Source organism: Protopterus annectens, chromosome 4.part0 (genome assembly GCF_019279795.1).
Source record: "Protopterus annectens isolate FY-2018-M chromosome 4.part0, PAN1.0, whole genome shotgun sequence".
Lineage (NCBI taxonomy): Eukaryota > Metazoa > Chordata > Ceratodontiformes > Protopteridae > Protopterus > Protopterus annectens.
In genome coordinates, this window is record NC_056733.1 from 384476033 (window position 1) to 384497773 (window position 21741).

The window sequence follows — 21741 nt, forward strand, 5'->3', positions numbered from 1 at the left end:
CCCTTTACATCGAGCATCCTATTCAGGGAACTATCAAAACAGCGAATTGTATTGCATCGAATTGTCATAGTTGTCCAACACCACGTATGTAACATTATGCTATGCAGGAGAACAGATGACAAACTAATTTCTAACAACAAAACTTTATCTTTTTTTCCCCTATTTTTGCAGGGGTCTATGCCCCCCTGCACACTCCCTGCTAATTAAATATACCAACTCCAAGACTGCACCACAGTGAATACATGGGACATGTTGGCCAACTATGGCAATATTTTTTAACATAATTCACTGGTCTTGTAGTTTGCTGAATAGGACATTCGATGTAAAGGGGTCATTGATTAGGTATTCAATGTTATGACAGTTCAATGATGTGATATAGACCCATTTATATGAACACAACTGAGTTCCATCTGGTAAATGCTGACATATTTCTGCACCAAATGTATTACCTATAATTTACATGATTTTTTTTTTTTTGGCAGAATAAAGGTAAAACAGGACATGTATGTTCTAAGTGTGAGAACAAGCAATCCAAGTCAATGGGATGTTAAAGAAGATATGCAAGCTGCTGACAGGCACTCTACAGTTGTTACCGCTTCACGGCTACTAACAGGGACTTTATTATTAAAGTAGGTACATTTTTCTGTCCCCTACTTGTGTAATATGTTGCTTGTTCCAGCTTTGGAAAGGTTGTGCTTGTTAACTTAAAGAAGTACTTGATCTTTTATTAGTACAATGGTCAATATTCTGCATTAATTTATATCATGAGATTTTGTTCAGTGCTATCCACTACTGAGCTAAGTAATGGATAATGTTGAATTCTGAATTCAGATGCACAAATGAAGGTGCTTCTCATCTTGGTCTCCTGATCATTCCTTTTTAAACATTTCACAGCTTTCTTGTCCACAGTTACACTGTCTCCCTCATTACTCGAGTACAGCACCTGTACATGCATACACACACACACACACACACACACACACACACACACACACACACACATATTTGTATATACATAAATACATCTATATATCTAATAACACAAACAAGAGTTGCTATAAATGCAAGTACACTCTTAAAGTGTAGGACAGTCCACTCAAAATAAAATGGTGTAAGCCATGCACAATCCAGGATAGCACAATAAATGACACTACATTGCGATGGGTTCCTATTAGCAGAGTGAAAGACCATAATAGTGAATACGGAAAGAGCGACACACATTGCGTAAAATACAGGAGCGCCAAATGTCTGAAACAGAGAAAATGGAAATGTCGAAGTGCAATGGTTGGCCCGTCTGCGGTATAGCTCCATAAGGTAAGTGTGCGATAGATAGGACTTTAGGGTTAGGATGTGGGTTAAGGTAAGTTAATAGATAGGTAATGTATGTAAGATTTAGTGTAGTGTTATAAGTGGGGTTTTATTTAGCTGTATGTATGTGCATTATTTATTTGTTTTGGGTGTATGTCTGTAGGGGAAGTGTGCAGAAGTTATGGACCTTAGGGTTAGGGAGGGGTTAAGATTAGTGAATAGATAGTTGTGTATGTAGAGTTTAGTGTAGTGTTGGAAGTAGGGTTTTGTTATATGTATGTGTATTTATTTTTTTGGGTGTATGTCTGTATGGGAGTTGTGCGGTAGTTACAGACCTTAGGGTTAGGGAGGGGTTAAGAATAGTACATAGTTAGTTGTGTTTGTGGGGTTTATTGTAGGGTTAGAAGTAGGGTTTTGGTGGTTTACTTTAGGTTAGAAGTAGGGTTTGGTTAGTGTATGTATGTGGTTTATTTATTTTGTTTGGGTAGGTAGTATGTAGCGGGTGGTGGGGTTGGCCGTCTATGACAGTTCGTTATTTTATTTTTCACTGTTTAGTGCATTCGTGATTTTTGTGGTTCGCGTTATAGGTGTCGACGTTTAGGTATTCTGTTAAAGGGATTTTTGATTTGATAATATAGACCCCATTGCAATATATATGTGTGTAGATAGATATATATATATATATATATATATATATATATTCTATTTATATGCATTTTGTTGCAGTGATGATTATGAAATAAAATATAGTACTGCTGATATAAGATAGTATCATCTTCCTGTATAATTAGTCTTGTGAAACACATTCGACAGTTTAACTCGATGTTGTGTTGATCTGTGCTGGGTTTGTGGTTTTCATTTTGTTATTAAAAACCATTGTGATCATAGGATTGTCCCTTTATGACTATTACAGTGCCTTGACAACTGCATGCGTATGGTGAAGTTGTAATACAGTTTCATTTGGGATTAATGACTCATTGCAGTATAGGGTTGAAACTAAAATGCTATATTTATAATTGTATTATATTTTGTATTATATCTTTAGTAATAATGTGTCTCTAGTTCCTGCAAGTACTAGAGTGTTGCCTGCTTATTAAACACCTGTACTTACAAGTCTTATTGGAAATGTTGATCCAGATAAGAACTAGATCACAGGACATATAGTAAAATGCTAGAACATGTTACCAGAATTATGATACATGTCACTCAAGGTATCTTACTGGGTTAATATTACTGAATTTACTTGTTCCAGATAACCAGATACATGCAAGATATGATATAAATAAATAATAATATTATAAAAAATTGTGGCATTGGTCAAATGACTTAATTGCCACTAATGTTTTTGAATGTTGTGCCGGCAGATTTGGTTGGCAGTCAGGATATAAGAACAAAAGCCATGCAAAACCATCAGAAACTTGCACAAATGGGATCTCTACTGACCAAATGGCAATGAATTATGGTAAAAAGTGTAAAAACTGAGAAAGCCACAAAATATATAATGAAACTGCTTAAAACATAAATATCATATAGAAAACTTCAATAAGAACAATAAGTGATGCCATCCGTAAGAGTTATTTTATATTTGTTTACATGGAAAGTTTGATTTGGAACAAGCCAATTTTCAGCAAAGACCTACTAAGAAACATTCCATATGCATGTCTTTGCAACATGGAAGGAAACCGGAGTACCCAGAGGAAACCCACACAAACGCAGGGAACATATGCAGACTCCACACAGAAGGCACCCCAGCTGAGAATTGAACCGGAGAACCTTTTACTGTGAGGCGACAATGTTAACAGCTGCACCACTACACCATCCGTAAGATGCATATGCTTCAATAATTAATCAGACTGTTTAAACTTTTAATATGCTACACAAACAATTTATAAAATCTCATAGATCGAGAAGCAATAAATTCATTCCCAATGTTTTTTGTTAGATTATATCATATATGCTGTAAACATTTCATTTTAAAACACATCTTAGATTCAAGGATTCATTTACACCTAGCCTTACAGTTGCATTAAAATATATTTGCCTCCAAGATTGCTTGCTGTTTAGTATCTTGTCATGATTGACTTATCTGATATATGCCTATTATTAGAAATGCAAGTAATGCAAGTGATTTACATGAGTTTGTAATGCATCTATAGAATTAACACATATTGTACTATCAAATTTTATGTAACAGAATGATTTTGGTGTATTGAAAGACTGTAAAATGATATTTGAACAAAACTCAATGTTTAAATTTGGAACAATGTAAATAATTATATAATTGGGTTTTCTAGCTCTACTATTGTACTGATTTCCTTGTGCAATTCTCTTATTAATCCTCTTCCAGAGAGTACAGCAATAGTTTAAACAGCACACATTTTTACCTGCACTGTATATTAAAGAAGATTAAAAAAGATCTTTGACTAGAATCCTAGGATTCAGTGGGAAATAGGTTGGCTAAGAAAGGTATGTTGTTCTCAGTAGGATATCGAAGGAAAAGAAGAAGTGAAAGGCCTGGGTGCGAATCATTTAAGTACCTTTGTGCTATAGAATGTTTTTGGCTATAGAATGTAAACCAAAACACATACAAAATGTATGGTACTACCACCACATTTCTGAAAATACTGCTTTGAAAAGAGAGAGGTTTTAATAAGAACCCCTACATTTTGAACTATGCTACATGATTTTATTACAGATGTCTGTACAATTAATAGATACCCCCCCAAAAAAACATTACCTGTCACTATGTCCCTGTCTGCTTTAGCCTCTAAATTAGCCAACCTGTTAGCACTCAATTTTCTGAGACAGTGTAGCAAATGCTCTCATGTTTATTGACAATCACTTCTGACACATACTGGTTGCACCTTTGAGAGATGCAGCTGTGTATCTTAACTGGAGAATAATATCTCCATCCCACACATTATCAGTAAACAGCACCACAACTTCACTACAGTACAACATCACCAAAGCATGACTACCGCATATGCTTAGGTAGTAAAGAAATGATTGCCTAAGCCTCCTAGACATCCTACTACCTACCTCAACCATCTAGCACAAATGATAATACCACACACGCATCTGTATGCATACTTGCTCTGAATGAGAGTCACCTGTGCTGCAAGCCTGCATCCTTAAGGTCCTAGAAATGTATCAGTCATCGGTGACTCCATTGTAAGATATACAAACACAATTGCTATGTTGCCTAAGGACATAGTGACAATTATCTGCCTCTTTGGTGCAAGGATTAAAGATGTCATTTGGGCCTTAGGTTCCTCCACCAACCCAGTAGTTAAGACCTTGTCATTGCCCATGTGGAAGAAATGACCTTAAGTGTTCCACACTGTGGGAGATGCAGAGAGGGGTTCCATTCAGAAGCTCGAAATACTGAAATCTTGAATTTCAGTATTTCAAGCCCAAGAAGCCGAATCCACATAATAGCAAAAGTTTAGAAGCGCGAAATTCAAAACCTGGAATTCCGGAGGTTTTGAATTTCACTCTTCTAAAGTTCCGCTATGGTTATGTATTCAGGTATGAGTGTGTGTTAAGGGGTTTGGGTAAAGGCTGTGGTGTGTGTCAGTGTGTTTTATTGCTGTGAGGTGCATGCGTGAAGAGAAATTAGCTTGTGTGGTGGCGTTTTGTGTGTGTTTGTATGTAGTGCGACCTCGGAGTGAGAATATTTAAGTAGGGGGTTGTGGGGGGTGCAGGTGGGCTTGCCTCCCTTTTTTCATGTAGTAGAGTGATTGTGTGTGTGTGTGTGTGTGTGTGTGTGTGTGTGTGTGTGTGTGTGTGTGTGTGTGTGTGTAGTAAAACTGTGAAATTCAAAACTTCCGGTATTCAAGGTTTTGAATTTTGCGGTTTTTAGTTTTCGTTGTTTTGTGGATTCCACTTCTTGAGCTTGAGATACTGATATTCGAGAGTTCACTATTTTGAGCTTCTGAAGTGAATCTGCAGAGAGATATTGTTGAGCAGTGCTCTGGAATTGAGCATCATTCTGCCATTGCAAAGAATGATGCCTAAATTCAAGGATTTAATCACTGGTTACAGTAACTGGATAGTAAATTCATGTCATTCTAATGGCATTCAGTATGTATCTGCATGAAATTACATTACAAATAGACCCACATTCTTTGCCAGGGATGGCCTGCATCTTTTGCCCCTTGGTTTTTGCATTCTGTCTAAAGCATTGCTTCTCCTGTAGTGCGTATTTTAGACAGAGCTCAACTGTTTGACATCCAATCATAGTAACCTCCAATCTGGATAATATCCATGCCGAATGTCAGAATCCTAAAAAACAAAATATTTGAACCCAAGACCTTCTTTACCCTCAAGAACATCAGCATTTGTGTAATTAAAGAAACTGGATTCCATGATAGGCATTGTACCCTGGAATGCAGGGAGTGCTGTCATGCGCTAAGATCCACCAGCGACTGAGTTGAAATATCTGTATTTATTCAAAAGTCCAGGAGACAAATTTGGAGCTAGCTGAAGTCATTGTTATACTCAATAAAATTAAGAACCACATTATAGCCAATCATAGGTCTCCATCTGTGATCCCTTCAGAACATGAAGACTAACTCAACCAATTAGAAAAGTTAGTAGTTGAACCAAATACCTTTATTATGGGCAACTTCAACTATCCACTCATAAACTGGCAAACAGTTACTACCAACAAGAGTTATGCCCAGTGATTTCTGTACCTTGTAGATGCTGATGCACTTGTCCAGCTACCCAACAGAGGTGTTAATCTTCTCGATCCTGGATACACATCAGGCTAGAACTGTGAAAGACAGACCATGCTTGCTCAACCTGGTTGAGTTCTATGAGTTACTGAGGTAATGGATAAGGGGTATATAGTTCATACTACTTATCTAAACCTTATTAAGGTCTTTGGCACTGACATCCATGCTGGGATTATTGACAAACTCTCACAACTAAACATTAGCCCAGACATACCAGGATTATCTGGAGAAAGTCTACTTAATAAGGACATTGCAAGTTTCCGACAAGTACTGGTTGTTGTGGCTGAGCTTCTTGATGGTCTCTTTTGGCCATAAGCTTAGTAAGACCCTGTGAACATAAATACAGCACTATATTAAAATAAACCCTTAGAGTCTTGCCTTAATAGCCATTCAGAGGGTAATACCTCAACTTATTAAAGGAAAGAGTAAAATAATATTTAAAATCAAGCAGAGGCAGTAAGTATAGAGCAATCACTAAAGAACAGGTCCTCACTGCACTCAACAAAGCTAAAAGTACTGCATCTATGGGTCCGTATATTATCCTAAGATGCTTCCTAAATAGCTTGAAACTAAACCTGTCATCCCCACTAGAATCTATATTCAACCACAGCCTGCAGACAGGCTTCATCCCTAAGGAATGAAGGACTCCAACAGTCATCCTTCTGCACAAAGGGGGGCCATCAACAGATCCAGGGAACTACAGACACTGGACCCATCTCAGTTTGGTATCGTCAAGGGCAGGTCATGTGTACTAACCATGGTGGACTTCCTCAAGAAGGTCACTAGCACCATGGATGAGTGCAGAATGGTGCATACTGCCTACCTTGGCCTAGCAGAGGCATTTGACACAACAGCAAACTCAGATATTATAGACAAACTCACAACTTTAGGCATAAATTCCTATGTCACCTGATGAATAGCCAAATGGCTCACAGACAGGATACATGAATTTAGGGCAGAAAAATCAACCTTCAAGAGGCCTGTTATTAGTAGTGTCCTGGGACCTCTCTTCTTTAGAATATACTTCTCTGAAGTCAAGACAAATGTAGAAGGCCTTTGGCTGACCACATTTGATGATGACTGCAATCACTGAATTCCTGCAAATATGTAAATATCCTCTAGGAGGGTTTGACACAGACAAATAACTGATGTCAGAGTCATGGCCTGAAATAATGCATAATTATATGTTTTGGGATGAAGACCACCCTTGTAAATTATTACAATATTGACTACACTCCTCTAAGAGTAGACCAAGTGATAAGGGACTTGGGAACCCAAGTTGACAGCAGCCTGAACTTTGATCACCATGCGTCCATGGAGGCAAGAAAACCTTTCTATGTGGCACAACTTATAAGTAAGGGCATGCCATCCAAATCTAAGGAGATCATATGCCATTATACTCTGCCCTCTTTAGACCAATAATCGAGTACAATGTACCCTTCATCATGCACTTGATCAGGCATTTGCTATAGCTGGAATCACCTCAGATGTTCCTCAATAAATGAATACAGAGTGAAAATAACACACCTTGTGAGGGCCACCTCAGACCCCTGTACTTGGTCTCCTGTAGACTACTGGTGGCAATTTATGCCTAACTTAAAAAGGCATTCTTCAGTCCAGCTTTAATGGATCTGCTGCACATTCACAAAACAAACATTAGAATTGCCTGATCTAAGGATCTTAACCTTTTCTGTGACATAAAAAAACATGTTGGCTAGACAGGTACGTATCTCAAAGATTGCCCCATCTCTGGAACAGACTCACTATTCACATGAAACAGAACTTTTCCTTATACCTATTCAAATGCAATTTGGACTAATGTATGGGAAATCACAACTTCACCCTTGGTTTGCTGTCTGTAGCTCTTACAGACAGAGACAGTTTGTGGATGCCCTAAGGCACAGACATATACTAAAGCCATTCTAGCCTGTGCCATTGATAATTGAGAAAACTGAGGTATGAATGGCTCTTAAGGCCATTAGCCTAGTAAATTCCTATGATCCTCTTATATCTGAGAATACTTTGAGAGTCTCTTTCCTGTCTCATGATATATACTCAAATAGTATTTTTCATAGGTTCATAGGTAGGTACTAGGCTATCGGCCCTGGGGCCTATACAAGCCCAGCCAAATTGGTACCCTCGCTTTTGCCACCCAAGAAAATAATTTTTCTGTGCCACTTTCAAGTCAGAAGCATGTAATTATGGCATTCTGCAAAATGTAAGCAGTCATATGTTCAGTGTTATAGCTGCTGATATTATTTAAATGTGCTTGAAACTGAAATTTAAAGTTTTTTATTTTTTATTTTTTATATATAAAAATTCTGACATTTGCAAAACAGGACATGCAACATTTTTTGTTAACTCTTCTGAATATTCTTAAAGATTGCATTCTCTTGAGCAACTTATAAACACGCAGAACAATGACTACAGAATTTAGTATCCCTTGTAGAAATTACTGCTATGATATTGCTTCCTGGTATCCTCAGCAGTTATATTAGATCTCTTGCATGTCTTTTTCGCCTGATGGAAATTTACATTTTTTAAACGAAGCCTGACCTGAGTAACTATCATCTTTAAGTATGTTCCAATATTTTCTAATGATACAGATAACCTTATTAGGTTGGGCATTATATTTAGTGACCAAATATACTTGCTTTTAGTTAATTGTAATGTCCTGAATCCTATAATGAAATGAATTATGTTATATATGATTATTATCACTAAGCATTCTATCATTATTTTTTAAGAACAGATTTATTATAACCAGAAGAACAAACAGCACCGTAATCAAACAGATGCTTAACACAGGAGATACAGCTCATTGTCCGAAACAATACCCAATCAATTTTTAATAATGAAAAAAATGTTCCTAAAAGAATCACTATCGCTCCTAACCAGTTTGCCATACTAAATAATTGTTGTGGTTACTACACAACCTTACCAGCGTCTCTAAATAACCAGCTATCATTGTCAAACTCAGTGCAGTTAACTTACTTATTAGCTAGCTCTTTGAACTTTTCATCAGATATAGGACTAACTAATGCTTCCAGTTCAGTAGTGAAGGTTTCCACTTTTTTTAACAAACACCACCAGGGCGGGCCACTGACTACTGCATGATCCAGATTCATATTGTGTGTGTTATTTCTGAACTTATCCTACCAACTCCCAGTAGGAAGAAAAGCCAATTATCAGAGTCTGGTAAAAGCATACTAATAGCTATGGCTGCTACTGACCATGTTTCCTCTTACATATACTAACTGTATCATAGTTCCAGACCAAATAAGGTAATCTGCCCTTCTTGCCCCTCACCTGCTGTAGTTGTCTGACTGCAGCCACCCCTTTGTGTATAGTTGTTTGTGTTAAATGCAATCTGCACACCATTTTCATTATGTTAAAGCTAACCACTAGTGTAGCCTAGTATCTAAAGTCACTGATAAATGTTTCTTTTCATTGCCCCATTGTTGAAGAATGATTTAAGTTCTTTCTAGCATTTCTCTGTGAGGTCTTCCAAGTTTTCTCTTTCTTCCCCCATGATCACCCTATCCATTTTTCCATAGAAGGGGGTCACAGGCCATTCTGTCCCGAAGCTCCTTTCCACAGTAGTTGCCCAAGTCTAACATATCATCTGTTTAATCTGAAAATATTCCCACCATTTAATTTCAGTGAGCCCTAATTCAGACACCTCTACATAGGTAATAATATACCATTGCTGGGGTTTATGAACTCCTTAAAGAATATAATGCCTGGCATATGTGTTTGAGGCTCTACAATATTGCCATCCTATGACTGCTGACATATATCTTGTAAAATCCAGGATACTGATTCTCCATTTTGCCTTTAAACAATTGCCTTCCACTGGTGACATGGTTTCTTAGACTCTGAAAGGTATTCCATCACTACCTATTGAAATTTACTGGCATATTAGATACAGGATAGATGTGGTCAATGTTTGGTTAAGAAAATACATTTGAGTAAGAAGAATATCTTAAAAGCAATTCCATTCAAAAATGGCAATTTTAGCATATTCTGTCCTCTACTTTTCTCTTTTAGCTTCTGTAGGACTGGTTTCACATTTCTGTCTATCATACCATGTCATGTATATGCCATATTTTCATATATTTAAATTATTTTACCACTCACTAAGAGTATTGTGTTTGGTTCTTCATCTGTGATTTGCATATTTTATTTACTGTAAAGTCCCAACACTACAGGGAAGGACTATATCACCCACATAACCTCATTCAGCCATCTAAATAGGTCTATCATCCATATAAAAATTCATCTGAAAACACATCAAACTATATAGCCTGACTCCTGGGACATATTTGTCTTTATGCCCCTTCATATTCCTGAGTAATCATATCAGTGGTTCCACAGCTAGTACAAAAAGCAATGAGGACAAAGGATATCCCTGTCTTGCTCCTTCCCAAATTTGGATAGCACCTGAGAGTACCTTTAAAATCTGCAAGATTCGTTCTAAGACCAGCAATTAATAGAGAGCCCACATTCTGCCACTCAGTAAGACATGTTTTAACTTTTAATCTATATTTTGGTTCCAGCTAAAATATCTGTATTTTTAGAATCCAACTGTTAATTATATCTTGCTTGTGAGTAAAACAGCCAATATATTATGCTTTTAAGGCACCTCTGTGGCTTTTTGAGTATTGTGTAACAGCTCCTTGGTGTCACGTTCACAGAGTGCTTGGCACATTAGATTTAAATTTTAAGATTTAATATATTTCTGGGTTTCAGGTGTAATACTTGCATTCTAATAACCCAACTGTAAATAATGTATTTCATCTGAGCCAAACAACCAATACTGTTATGCTTTTAAAGCACCTCTGAGGATTTTTGAGTATTGTGTAGCAGTCCTCCATTGTATTAATTAAGTTGAACTACCACTTTAAACAACTGTTGATGTCGCTTATGTAAAACCTACTAGCAGTCAGAATTTGTTCAGTTACTCACTGTTTTACACCTGTTAATACCAGTTATTTTGATATGCCCATGTTAAATGCTGTTTGATCTAAATATTACTTCTTTACAATTTTAGAACTCTTGTAGTATTCACCTGCTTTGAGATTCTTGAATTTGTTGGTCCACTTCTACATGGTAGAGTTTCAGTTTACAGTATTTTTATCCTATATTTGGTGCACTGCTTAGCGTACTTTGTTATTTGTTGAATTATCATTCTGTCTGGTTCCCTGCAACTCTGTCTCCTTTACATTATTTTTTCTAGCATTGGGAGTGTAACTTAAGACAGTACCCTACTTCCTTCAACTTTAACATATAATTCCCTTCTTTAAATCTATTTTCTTTTACAGTCCCTCTATACTATTCCAGTGCAAGTGTTCTCCCTCCTGGTTTGGATTCCCTTTGAATACAGCAGTCATACAACAGGTTTGTGCCTCAAGTTAACATTTAACTCTAATTTCCAAATTGTATGTCATACCCCTTTATGCATTAGTTATTAAACTTTTTTTCTGTTTTGTCTGTATGAACTTAGGTAAGGCAGTGGCATGCACACTAACTGGGATGCTATACCAAGGTTCCCTCTCCCATTGCCCATTATACACTTGTCTTTTTCTGTTTTATTTTTTTCTGTTAAGGAATTCAAGATCTGAACAAATTTTAACAAACAAAATTTTTCAATAAGTAAATGAACAGAGAGGTTGTTTGCTAGAAATACTGGCACTGAAACTGATTTTTTTTTGTTTCTGCTGCTTGGTCTGCTTCATGGTTCAGCCTGCTCTGCTCTGGCTCACTCCACTCCCCTACCCTACCCCACCCCATTTTCCTACCCACAACCCACTATGCCTACATTTAACTTTAACTAGCCACTCCCACATCCTCCATTAGCCAATTACACAATTATTTCCTCTACTCCACTTAACTACTCACACTATTTCCTCTACTCCAATTGCAATTCAGTTTAAATATTCAATTTAAATATTCAGTTCCAACCCTACTAGAACTTGTCTCTACACAAATTCAGCCCACTAACCCACATCACCTTAGAATATAGCCAAATAACTATCCTACTACTAAACTATAGTGTAAAATTCTCATTACTAAATAACCCACCATTATCTATATTCTGCACCATAATAACTACCCATCATTAAACACCAGGCCCAAGCACAAACTCTTCATAATCTCTCAAGTCCTCACAATTGCTTCTAGACTACATAAATTAAAATTATACAAAATAAATAAATAGTCATACCAAAGCCAACATGCTAGCCTTATACTGTACAATTCTCATTATTCTTACAATAACCACCCATTTCACTTCCAAAAACTTTTATCTAAACATCCCAGTATTCACCCATACTATCCCCTTCCCATCCCCAAACAAATTGTACCCAAACATATCCTGACATCACATTCCTTCTACAACACTACAAGCATAGATTAGGTCTTATGTATTATTCTCTCTCTTAAACCGTCTCTTCCCATTTCCCTAAAACACGATAAACTCATTACTAAATTCCTAAATCTGATTATACACATAACATCTCAACTCATCCTTAGTGGCAAAAACAAACTGTAGCCAAACCTATCCTGATATCACCTTCCATCTACAATACTACAAGCACAGAATAAGCATCATATATTATTCCCTCTCTTAAACCTTCTCCACCCATTGCCCTAAAGCACAATAAATTCATAACTAAATTCCTAAATCTGATTACATATATAGCATCTCAGCTCTTTCTTAGTAGTGATATATACTCAAACCTTGGACCCAAAACTAATATAGCCCACTCAACCTCCCAACCCATCAGTCAACCACAAAGTTTTTGCAACCTTCCCAGAAAAGGAGCTGATCTACTATTACTTAACATAAACATCAGAAGCATTCTTTACAAGGTATAAGAATCACATGCCACCATTGTTCTTTACTGACCAGACATTGCTTTAATAATAGAAACATGGCTAAAACATCAGCAATGCTGAAATGATACCTCCAGTGTCTAATATCCTTAGGTTAGACAGGAAAAATAAAAGAGGAGGTGGCACAGCCATTTTATTAAAAAATAACCCCAATCTAGTATCCATCGATCAAAACAACCCTGACTTCAATAATGCAGAAATTATGTTTACAAAACTAATAATTAACTTTAGAAAATGCTTAAATATAGTTGGCACCTACATACCCCTAATAAGAACCTCTCCACTGTCAAACACATCCTCCAGTGGACGTCATACTCACTACCACAAGAAACAATCATCATGGGTGATTTCAACTTAGAATTGTACACCTGTCACTCTCAAAGTCCAACTAATCACATACATCTTCATGGCATCACCCAAATAATTCAATTTCGTACTAGGACTGACTAGACATCTGAGAGACAGCCCATCCTGGACTGGATCTTACAGACCCAGTTTCTCTTGACACTTTGGTTGTCTCCCACACACCCTCAGTGACCATCTCCCAAACTACTTGATCAGACACCATGTAAATCCACTGAAACTCAATACTTACTAACAAGTTCATAATAAAAGAAACTTTACCCCCAACGACTTCATATACACCCTTAAACACTGTAATTAGTCACCAATTAAGTATCTCCCTCTAGAGAAAGCCACATATTTTTTTAATTCCACCTTCCTTAGCATCCTGGACAAACTTTCTCCTCCAAGAACAATAAGAATAAAATCCAACTTTGTACCTTGGTTAACAAAGGAAACAAGATCACTACTAAAAATGAGAGACAAGGCTTGGGAAACGTGGCACACCAATAAAACCTCAGCAAATAAAGATGCCTATATAGAATTAAGAAACAAAGCCAAAAAACAAATCAGACAAGGTAAAATAAACCATCACTGTGCTAGCCAAACAAAACATCAAAATAATCCTCAAAACTTTTGCTCAGCAATAAGAAAAATCCTACAATCAGGGCAAGCTAGAACACCTTCCCCATCTACCAACAACACTAATGATAGCATTGAATGCAATTTAATAAATATTTCACGGAAACCATTTTAGCCCTTACAAATAACCACTGCTCCACACCCTCACCACCCCACTTAATATCAAATCAGGACAGAGATGCTTTTTCATTCCAACTTGACCCTACAGAAATTATAAAAATATATCTAAAAAAGCCTAAGCCAATAACCCTTGCAGCTGATCAATCACATGCAGAGTATCTAAAAATCTCTGCCAAAGCCATCTTCTATCCTGTCTCCATCATTATTAATCAATTCCTCTCTGAACAAAATGTGCCAACAATCTGGAAAAATAGCAATTATTACCCCATTGCATAAAGGAGGAAACTCAACTATCCAGCTACCATCCTATAGTGGTCTTGTCACCATTATCCAAAATTTTAGACAGATGCATTCACTCTCAATTACTAAACTATTTACTAACAATCTTCTGTCTGACACTCAGCATGGATTCCAACCAAATCATAGCACCACTGCTGCCCTCATTTTCTTTACTAACACTGTTAACTAGTGTAAAAATGATGGCAAACTAGTATCCTCTATCTTTCTCAACTTATCCAAAGTTTTTGATACTGTTTCTCACAACAAACTCATAACAGCTCTTTCAGAACTTAAACTCAGCTATGCCACAATTGCATGGTTCCAGGATTATCTGACCGGATGACAGCAAGTTTTTAAATGGCAACAAAATCTCTTTCCTCTTTAGTCAGACAGTCTGGGAGTTCCACAGGGTTCTAGCCTGGGTCCTCTCAGCTTCATCCTATTTACTAGCAACCTTCATACTTCTAATATACGTGCATCCCTTGTCCAGTACGTGGATGACTCGGCTCTAATTTGTGCTGCTCCCAACAACTTCAATTTATAATGCAGCAATCCTTGTCTGCAGTAGAATGTTGGCTAGCTATGGCACAGCTAATTTTAACCCAAATAAGACTAAGCTCATGCTTTTCAGCCCACCAGAACCACTGATCCACCCCCTTCTCTCAACATCTCACCAACAAATAATACAGTTATCTCTCCAGTATCCCATAGCAACCTTCTCAGTGTAATCATAGACAGCAACATGAAATGTGATATTCACATAGCCCAGTCAATAAAGAAAGTACACACAAAAAAAAAAAAAATCAGTTTTCTATATAGACACAAACAATTGCTATCAAACAACATAAAAACCACCATTGCTAGAACTCACCTTGTCTCTACCCTCCTCTACACATGTCCCATTCTCACTAACCTAAGGAAATCAGAGTTAAGTAAACCTGACACCTGCTACAACAAAATTGCAAAGTTTGCCACAGAATCTACTTACAGATCTCATCACTGCCTAGCACTAACACATTCCCCAATCTCCTAGCCTACCATCAACTGACCACGGCTCATCAATTACTCCATCACCCAGACAAAACTCCTGCCTTCTTAATCGCCCCCATCCCTACTCTACTAATTGTGCCCTGCGTTCCACTAACAAATCATTATTAAAGCTATCTAAAGCTAACAACACAGCTGGAGAATCCTTCTACTCTACATAGCAAAAGTCTGGAACTCCCTGTCCCTAGACATAAAAACTACCCCACCACTCATAAATTCAAAAAGACCCTTAAAACACATTTAGCTAATACATGGATATGCTACTGTACATAGCAAAAGTCTGGAACTCTCTGTCCCTAGACATAAAAACTACCCCACCACTCATAAATTCAAAAAGACCCTTAAAACACATTTAGCTAATACATGGATATGCTACTGTACTAACCTTGCTTAAGAAAAATTATCTTTGACTACTGAGCTCCCTAGAAATTGTAATAAATAACTACTGTGCATTTTATGAACTCTGTACTTCTACTTAGATTTGACCTCATCAAAATCTGGCTACATTACTGCTAAGACAGTATATTGTAAAACTATGCATATTATAAAAATGTAGTGTCAAGATGCAAAAATGTTGCACTGTCTGTTCTTTGTCTTTGTACACGTATAATCATTTGTCAAGATGTAAATATTGTTGTACTGTCTGTTCTATATTTTTGTACACATATAATCATTTCATTTTTTTCATGTATACATCTACTATCATTGCTACACCAATCTATTATTGTATACTTTGTCTATGTATTAATTGTGGAGCTTTTCTCCCTGGGCCTCCACTGAAAAAGGACAGCTTGTCCAGTCAACTTGCCTGGTAAACAAATGTAAACTAAATAAAACAATAATTAAATCAGTGCTTTTGTTTTGCTCCTGGTGAGAGAAGGAGCACAGGAAAGCTTAATAACTGCTTCATAAGTGCCACTTTGGAATCTGTGCTTATATTTTGCTCATAGTAAAAGAAGGAGCAGAGTGCAAAGATTCCTGACTCTTTCTGGTTGGGAAGTGAATTTCTGTACTTGACCTTCCTGATTGGGCTGGTTGCTATTCAAGGTATCCACCAGGAAAAGGCTGCAACAAGCCTATAGCCCCTTACATCATATGGGACAGGACTGTGGATTACCAAACAGGCATTGGCTTGCTTTACATCTTGGAATTAGTGCTACTGTTTTGCTACTTGTGAGAAAAGAGGCATAGGAGCATTGCATCCCAGCAGAATGAAGCTGTGGTGAGACCAACATTAGTAGTAGCCAGGCAGTAGCCATTCATTCGACTCCCCTCTTTTCATCATTCTTGACAGGATAATTCTTTCTTTTCAGTACGTACTGCTTGATTTGCTTCTAACCTCAAAATATCTGCATAAATACAAGCTCTACTTATTAGTTTCCCCTCAACAACAACAACATGATCAGTTTTCTGCCATGAGAAAATATGGCCCCTCTGAAAGTCGTTAATATCACGCATAACCTTGCGTTTATTAGTTGCTTCCATACGATCGTCCAAAGGCTGTATTCTGTCAAGCATCTGCTGGTATGCATCCCCCATGGTAACAAACACAGGCAGAGTTGTTAAAACATTGGCAACAACTTAACATTAAACTGAGCCTGGATTACATGGGTCTCATGAATGAGTTCTTTTTTTCTATTGAGAATGATCTCAAGGATGAAATAATAAATATGGAGAACAGTATTATGAATATGCCCTTTCAGAGGGGCCATATTTTCTCATGGCCAAAAACTGATCATGTTCAGTTTAACAATAAACCCCGTGGTCAGAGAGTAACGCTGGATACCCTAGATGACTTCTGTGAGGTTTTGCCGGTTACATCACAAAATCAGGAACCGGCAGCTATTGCAATGTCTGATCCAGTGCCTGAGAACACGCCTCTTATGGTGACATCATCAGTAACTGTTGCGAGCATTTGCTCACAAGCTGAGGAGAAGGATAAACAAGATGTTGATGCTAATGTGCATCTGAATGGTGGTAAGAGAACCCAAAACTTACTCTTAATTTTGCACAGAAGCGGTTCCATTTAGACCAACCCAAAACGGTAGTAGAGCGGTCTTCTCCCAGAAGGAAGTCGGTAACGGGACAGGTGATGGTTCTGGTCAAGTGGAAAAATGAGAGCCCTTAAGACAGGGCAAGATAAGACAAAAATAAATAAAGGTACTTTGAATCTTTCAGCCTTTGAGTTGCAGGCTGCTCATTATTCCCTGCTACACAAAGGGCTTAATTTTATACCCACAGCTAGTGATGATTTAGTGACTGCACTAACAGATCTTAAGCAGTTTGTAAGGAATGTTAATTTGAAACTTTTATTGGGTGATTCTGTTTTTCTTGAAACTTCTTATAAGTGACGTAGTACTTTTATACCTGTCAGTGTAACTGTTTTAACAGCGTTTCATGATGTATGTGAAATAGATCTGAGGCGTTTGTACTCTGAGTCTCTCAAATTGAGGTTTTTTAATTTAACGTATGACGAACACAAAGCACTAAACAGTTTGCAAACAAATAATGATATAGTTATTAAACAAGCAGACAAGGGTGGTGTAGTGGTCCTTATGGACCGACATAGGTATATGCGCTCAGTTTCTATTTTACTTGATGATGTTAATGCCTTTAAGTGTATTACACCTTTGGACGTTAAAAAATGTGTTAGTTATGTTAATATGGTTATTTATGACTTGCAACTTAATGGTGATATTAGTTTAGATTTGTTTCATTTCTTTACTGTGCCTTGTCCTGTGATTCCATGCCTTTATGGCCTTCCTAAGATCCATAAATCTATGTTAGAACCCCCGATGAGGCCTATTGTATCGGGTGGGGAGTGGATTACCGAGCCGGTTTCTATATATTTGCAGAAACAATTACAACCATTTTTGTTTAAATGCACTACTGTGTTGCGTGATACTTCAGACTTTCTTTGCAAATTACGGCTTTGGTATAATAGTTTAAATGGTTTACTAAGACAAGGGGACTATTATTTTGTAACGTTAGATATTGCATCTCTATTTACTGTAATACCAAATGAATATGGTGTTGAATCAATTAGAGAATTTTTGACTTCACAACCTTCTCTCAAGGCTAAATATGTTGAAAATATATGTTCCCTTTTGGATGTAGTATTGAATAATAATATTTTCTTGTTCAACGAGCAGTTATATTTACAGCTTACCGGTGTAGCTATGGGTACCTCGGTAGCTAATACCTATGCAAATCTAGTCTTATATCAATGGGAGAAAGTCCACATATGTGGCGATAAGAATCCTTTTGTTAACAATGTGTGTTTTTATCAGCGTTTTGTTGATGATTGTTTCATGATTTGGAAGGGTACTTTAGCTCAACTTGATGAATATATTCATTATTTGAACACAACTACGAATTTCTTGAACTTTAAAATGGATGTTTCCGATAGCACAATTATATTTTTGGATGTTAACGTACAGCTTTTGGAAGGGTCTATTCACACTAGTGTTCATAGGAAGGAGGTATATTCTGGTAGATACATCCATAACAGCAGAATGCATGCTCCACATGTCTTTAAAGACATTGTGACTTCCCAGTTTAATAGTCAGCAGGTTGAATACTGATGATGTACTTTTTAGTACGCAGCTTGATGAAATAACTGAGGATTTCTTAAGTAGTGGCTATGATCCGAAATTATTGTTGGATTTAAAAGCTAAAACTATAGTTGATAGACAAATTTGAAACCTATTTTAACAGAAGGTAAGTGTAGTATCACTACTGTGGAACGTCAGAATCCTGCTGTTAGGTATGTTACTTCGTATAATGCTAAAACATGTTTTGTTAAGCAGATCATACAGAAAAATTGGGTTATATTAATGGCGTCAGCTGAAGCTAGGGATATTTTGGGGGATAGACCCTTCTTTGCTTATAGGAACATGAGGACTATAAAGAGTAGGTTGTGCTATAAAGATTTTAATGGACCTCCTAATTCTATTGGATTTGCTAAGCCGGGTACCTATAAGTGTATGAATTGTGTATGTTGCTCTGACATCATTGGTGAGAATAGCCATAAGTTTAAGCATCCTGTTAGTGGCAAAATGTATAATTTTGATTTATTGGCCACCTGCACCACATCTAATGTGGTGTATTTGGCAACCTGTGCCAAGTGTCCCTCATTTTATGTAGGAAAGACAACTAGAAGGTTAAAGGAACGTATTACTGAGCACAAATCAGAGATTAGAAGGGCTATTGATAGAAATGCTTTGTATAAGCATGTAGCAAAATTTGGTATTGAGCATAAATTTTATTTTAGAGTCATAGATGCCATACGTTTGACTCTCAGAGGTGGAGATAGTAATAACTTACTTGAACTTAAGGAATATGAGTGGATACTTAGGTTTGATTCAGACCACCCCCCAGGTTTAAACAATATGGTTACTTTGAAACCTGTGCTTACTAAATTGCAGCATACTAAGCTACGATACTAAATGTTTTATATATTTTATATATTATTTTTTGTATTTTTGTATCAGTATTTTACTGCTTCATTATGTGTTATGTGTTATGTGTTGTCACATGACTTTTGGACTGCTAGTCATGTGATTCTGACCTGTATTTAAACCAGTTTGGTTTGGAATATGTGTATTAGTATTGAAGAAGGGTTTTACCCAAAAGCTTTGCTATCTTATTTTATATAAAATGGTTTTCTCAATGAGTTTTGTGGTTTCTATACAGTTTTAAATCATCAACAAAGAGAAGATAAGAAGTCACTAAACTTTGTTGTTTTCTAGAAGCCAAATTGTAGACATGGCCTAAGCTGTTAACTAAACAGCTCAGTGGATTAATGGCAAGGCAGAATAGCAACGGTGACAGAGAGTCACCTTGGAATATCTCCCTTTGGATTTTTATCCCTGGGATAATAATCTGTCCTTTATCATGGTCTGCCAGTGTTTCATGGTCACTGTAATGTAGTCAATCAGTGTAGGGTGTATCTTATACATTTTTAAGCACTCTTTTATCCATGAATGTGGGATACTATGAAATGTTTTTTTGTAGTCAATCCATGCCATACTTAAATTCTTGTGTCTGTGGGGACACTGAGATGTGATTTAAAGTCTCTAAGAGCACAATGACACTGCTAGCTTATAATGCCTCCCACACATTTAGACCAGCTACTACACTGACAGGAACTACAGGTGGAGGTGTCTCGATTTGCATCAGAAATAAATATAATTCAAGGCTGGTTAAGCAGGACAATGCACTTGAGCTTTTCTTGTTCAAATCACCATAGTTAAATCCAATACTACTTTCTTGCAAGGTATAGGTCCCTCACTATGATCCAGGAATCCCATACCATGTATTTAAATGTATTGGAAGTACTCACCATACAACCCAATACCATAGTCATGGATGACTTTAATTATCCCACTATTAACTGGGAATTGTATATGATACCAAACGTACAGGCAAAGAGATTTCTGGATTTTGTAAACACAAACTACCTGGACCAGATTGTCAGTACACAAACAAGGGATTTAATCATACTGGATCTGATCACTAATATGGGAGAATGCTGCAGACTCATTAGTGTTATGTCTTCTCTGTTAAGGTCAGACCACAAAATGGTTTCCTTTGAAGTAAAAATGAAGTCTGGAACCCCAGCTAACCCTGTAATATTCAGGAACTACTGTAAGGCTAACTTCCTATTATTAAGTGATAACCTGGCAAAATTTCAGGCCCCCATAAACCCTAAGAACACTGCTGCCTAAGCAGAACTGTTCACAAAAACCCTATACAAGCGTGTTAAGCACTGCATAGAGGCAACTGTACCCACCAGGAAGAAGTACAGAACTAACTCAAAAAACAAACCACCCTGGTGGAATCAGGAGGAAGAAAATAATGGCAAAAATGAGGAGGTGCAGCACCCGGCAGGGTAAAAACACTCTCATTAAATTAAACAAACAGCTCAGAGGACAACTAAAGTCTAAATTCGACCTCCCAGGACAAGGGCAACCGCAAGGCATTCTTTAGCTATGTCTACAGCATCAAAGGCAATACACAATTATGTGCAGAGTTAATTGTAAATGGAGCCACCTATACTGAGTCAGAAGATATAGCAAACCTACTGGCTGGCAAATTCAGTTCCAACTTTACCGCTCAGTTTCAACAAAATGCATATTAAAGGTCATGCTGCTAAACGATAGGCATCTAAACATGAAACTGCACTCATTGCAAGCATTCTTAACCCTGGAAAATGCTGACATCTCTGCAGTCACAGAAGCCTGCTTCAAAGCTATGGAGAGCACCCAAGCCATACCTGGTTACTCATCCTATCATACACTCTCTTTCCATCAACCTTACCTCAGGAAATACCATCAAATATAACTCCCCCTGCTATCACTAGTGA

At 37.2% G+C, this 21741-nt stretch overlaps 1 protein-coding gene across 1 annotated transcript in view; it reads left to right on the forward strand.

Moving 5' to 3' along the window:
• LOC122799348 (transmembrane protein 132D-like) overlaps positions 1-21741 on the forward strand; it is a 2658181-nt gene that overhangs the window by 593529 nt on the left and 2042911 nt on the right. Inside the window, exon 2 of the mRNA XM_044068340.1 lies at positions 483-629. Within this exon, the coding sequence (XP_043924275.1) occupies positions 483-629 (147 nt within the window). The remainder of the gene's footprint in view (positions 1-482; positions 630-21741) is intronic.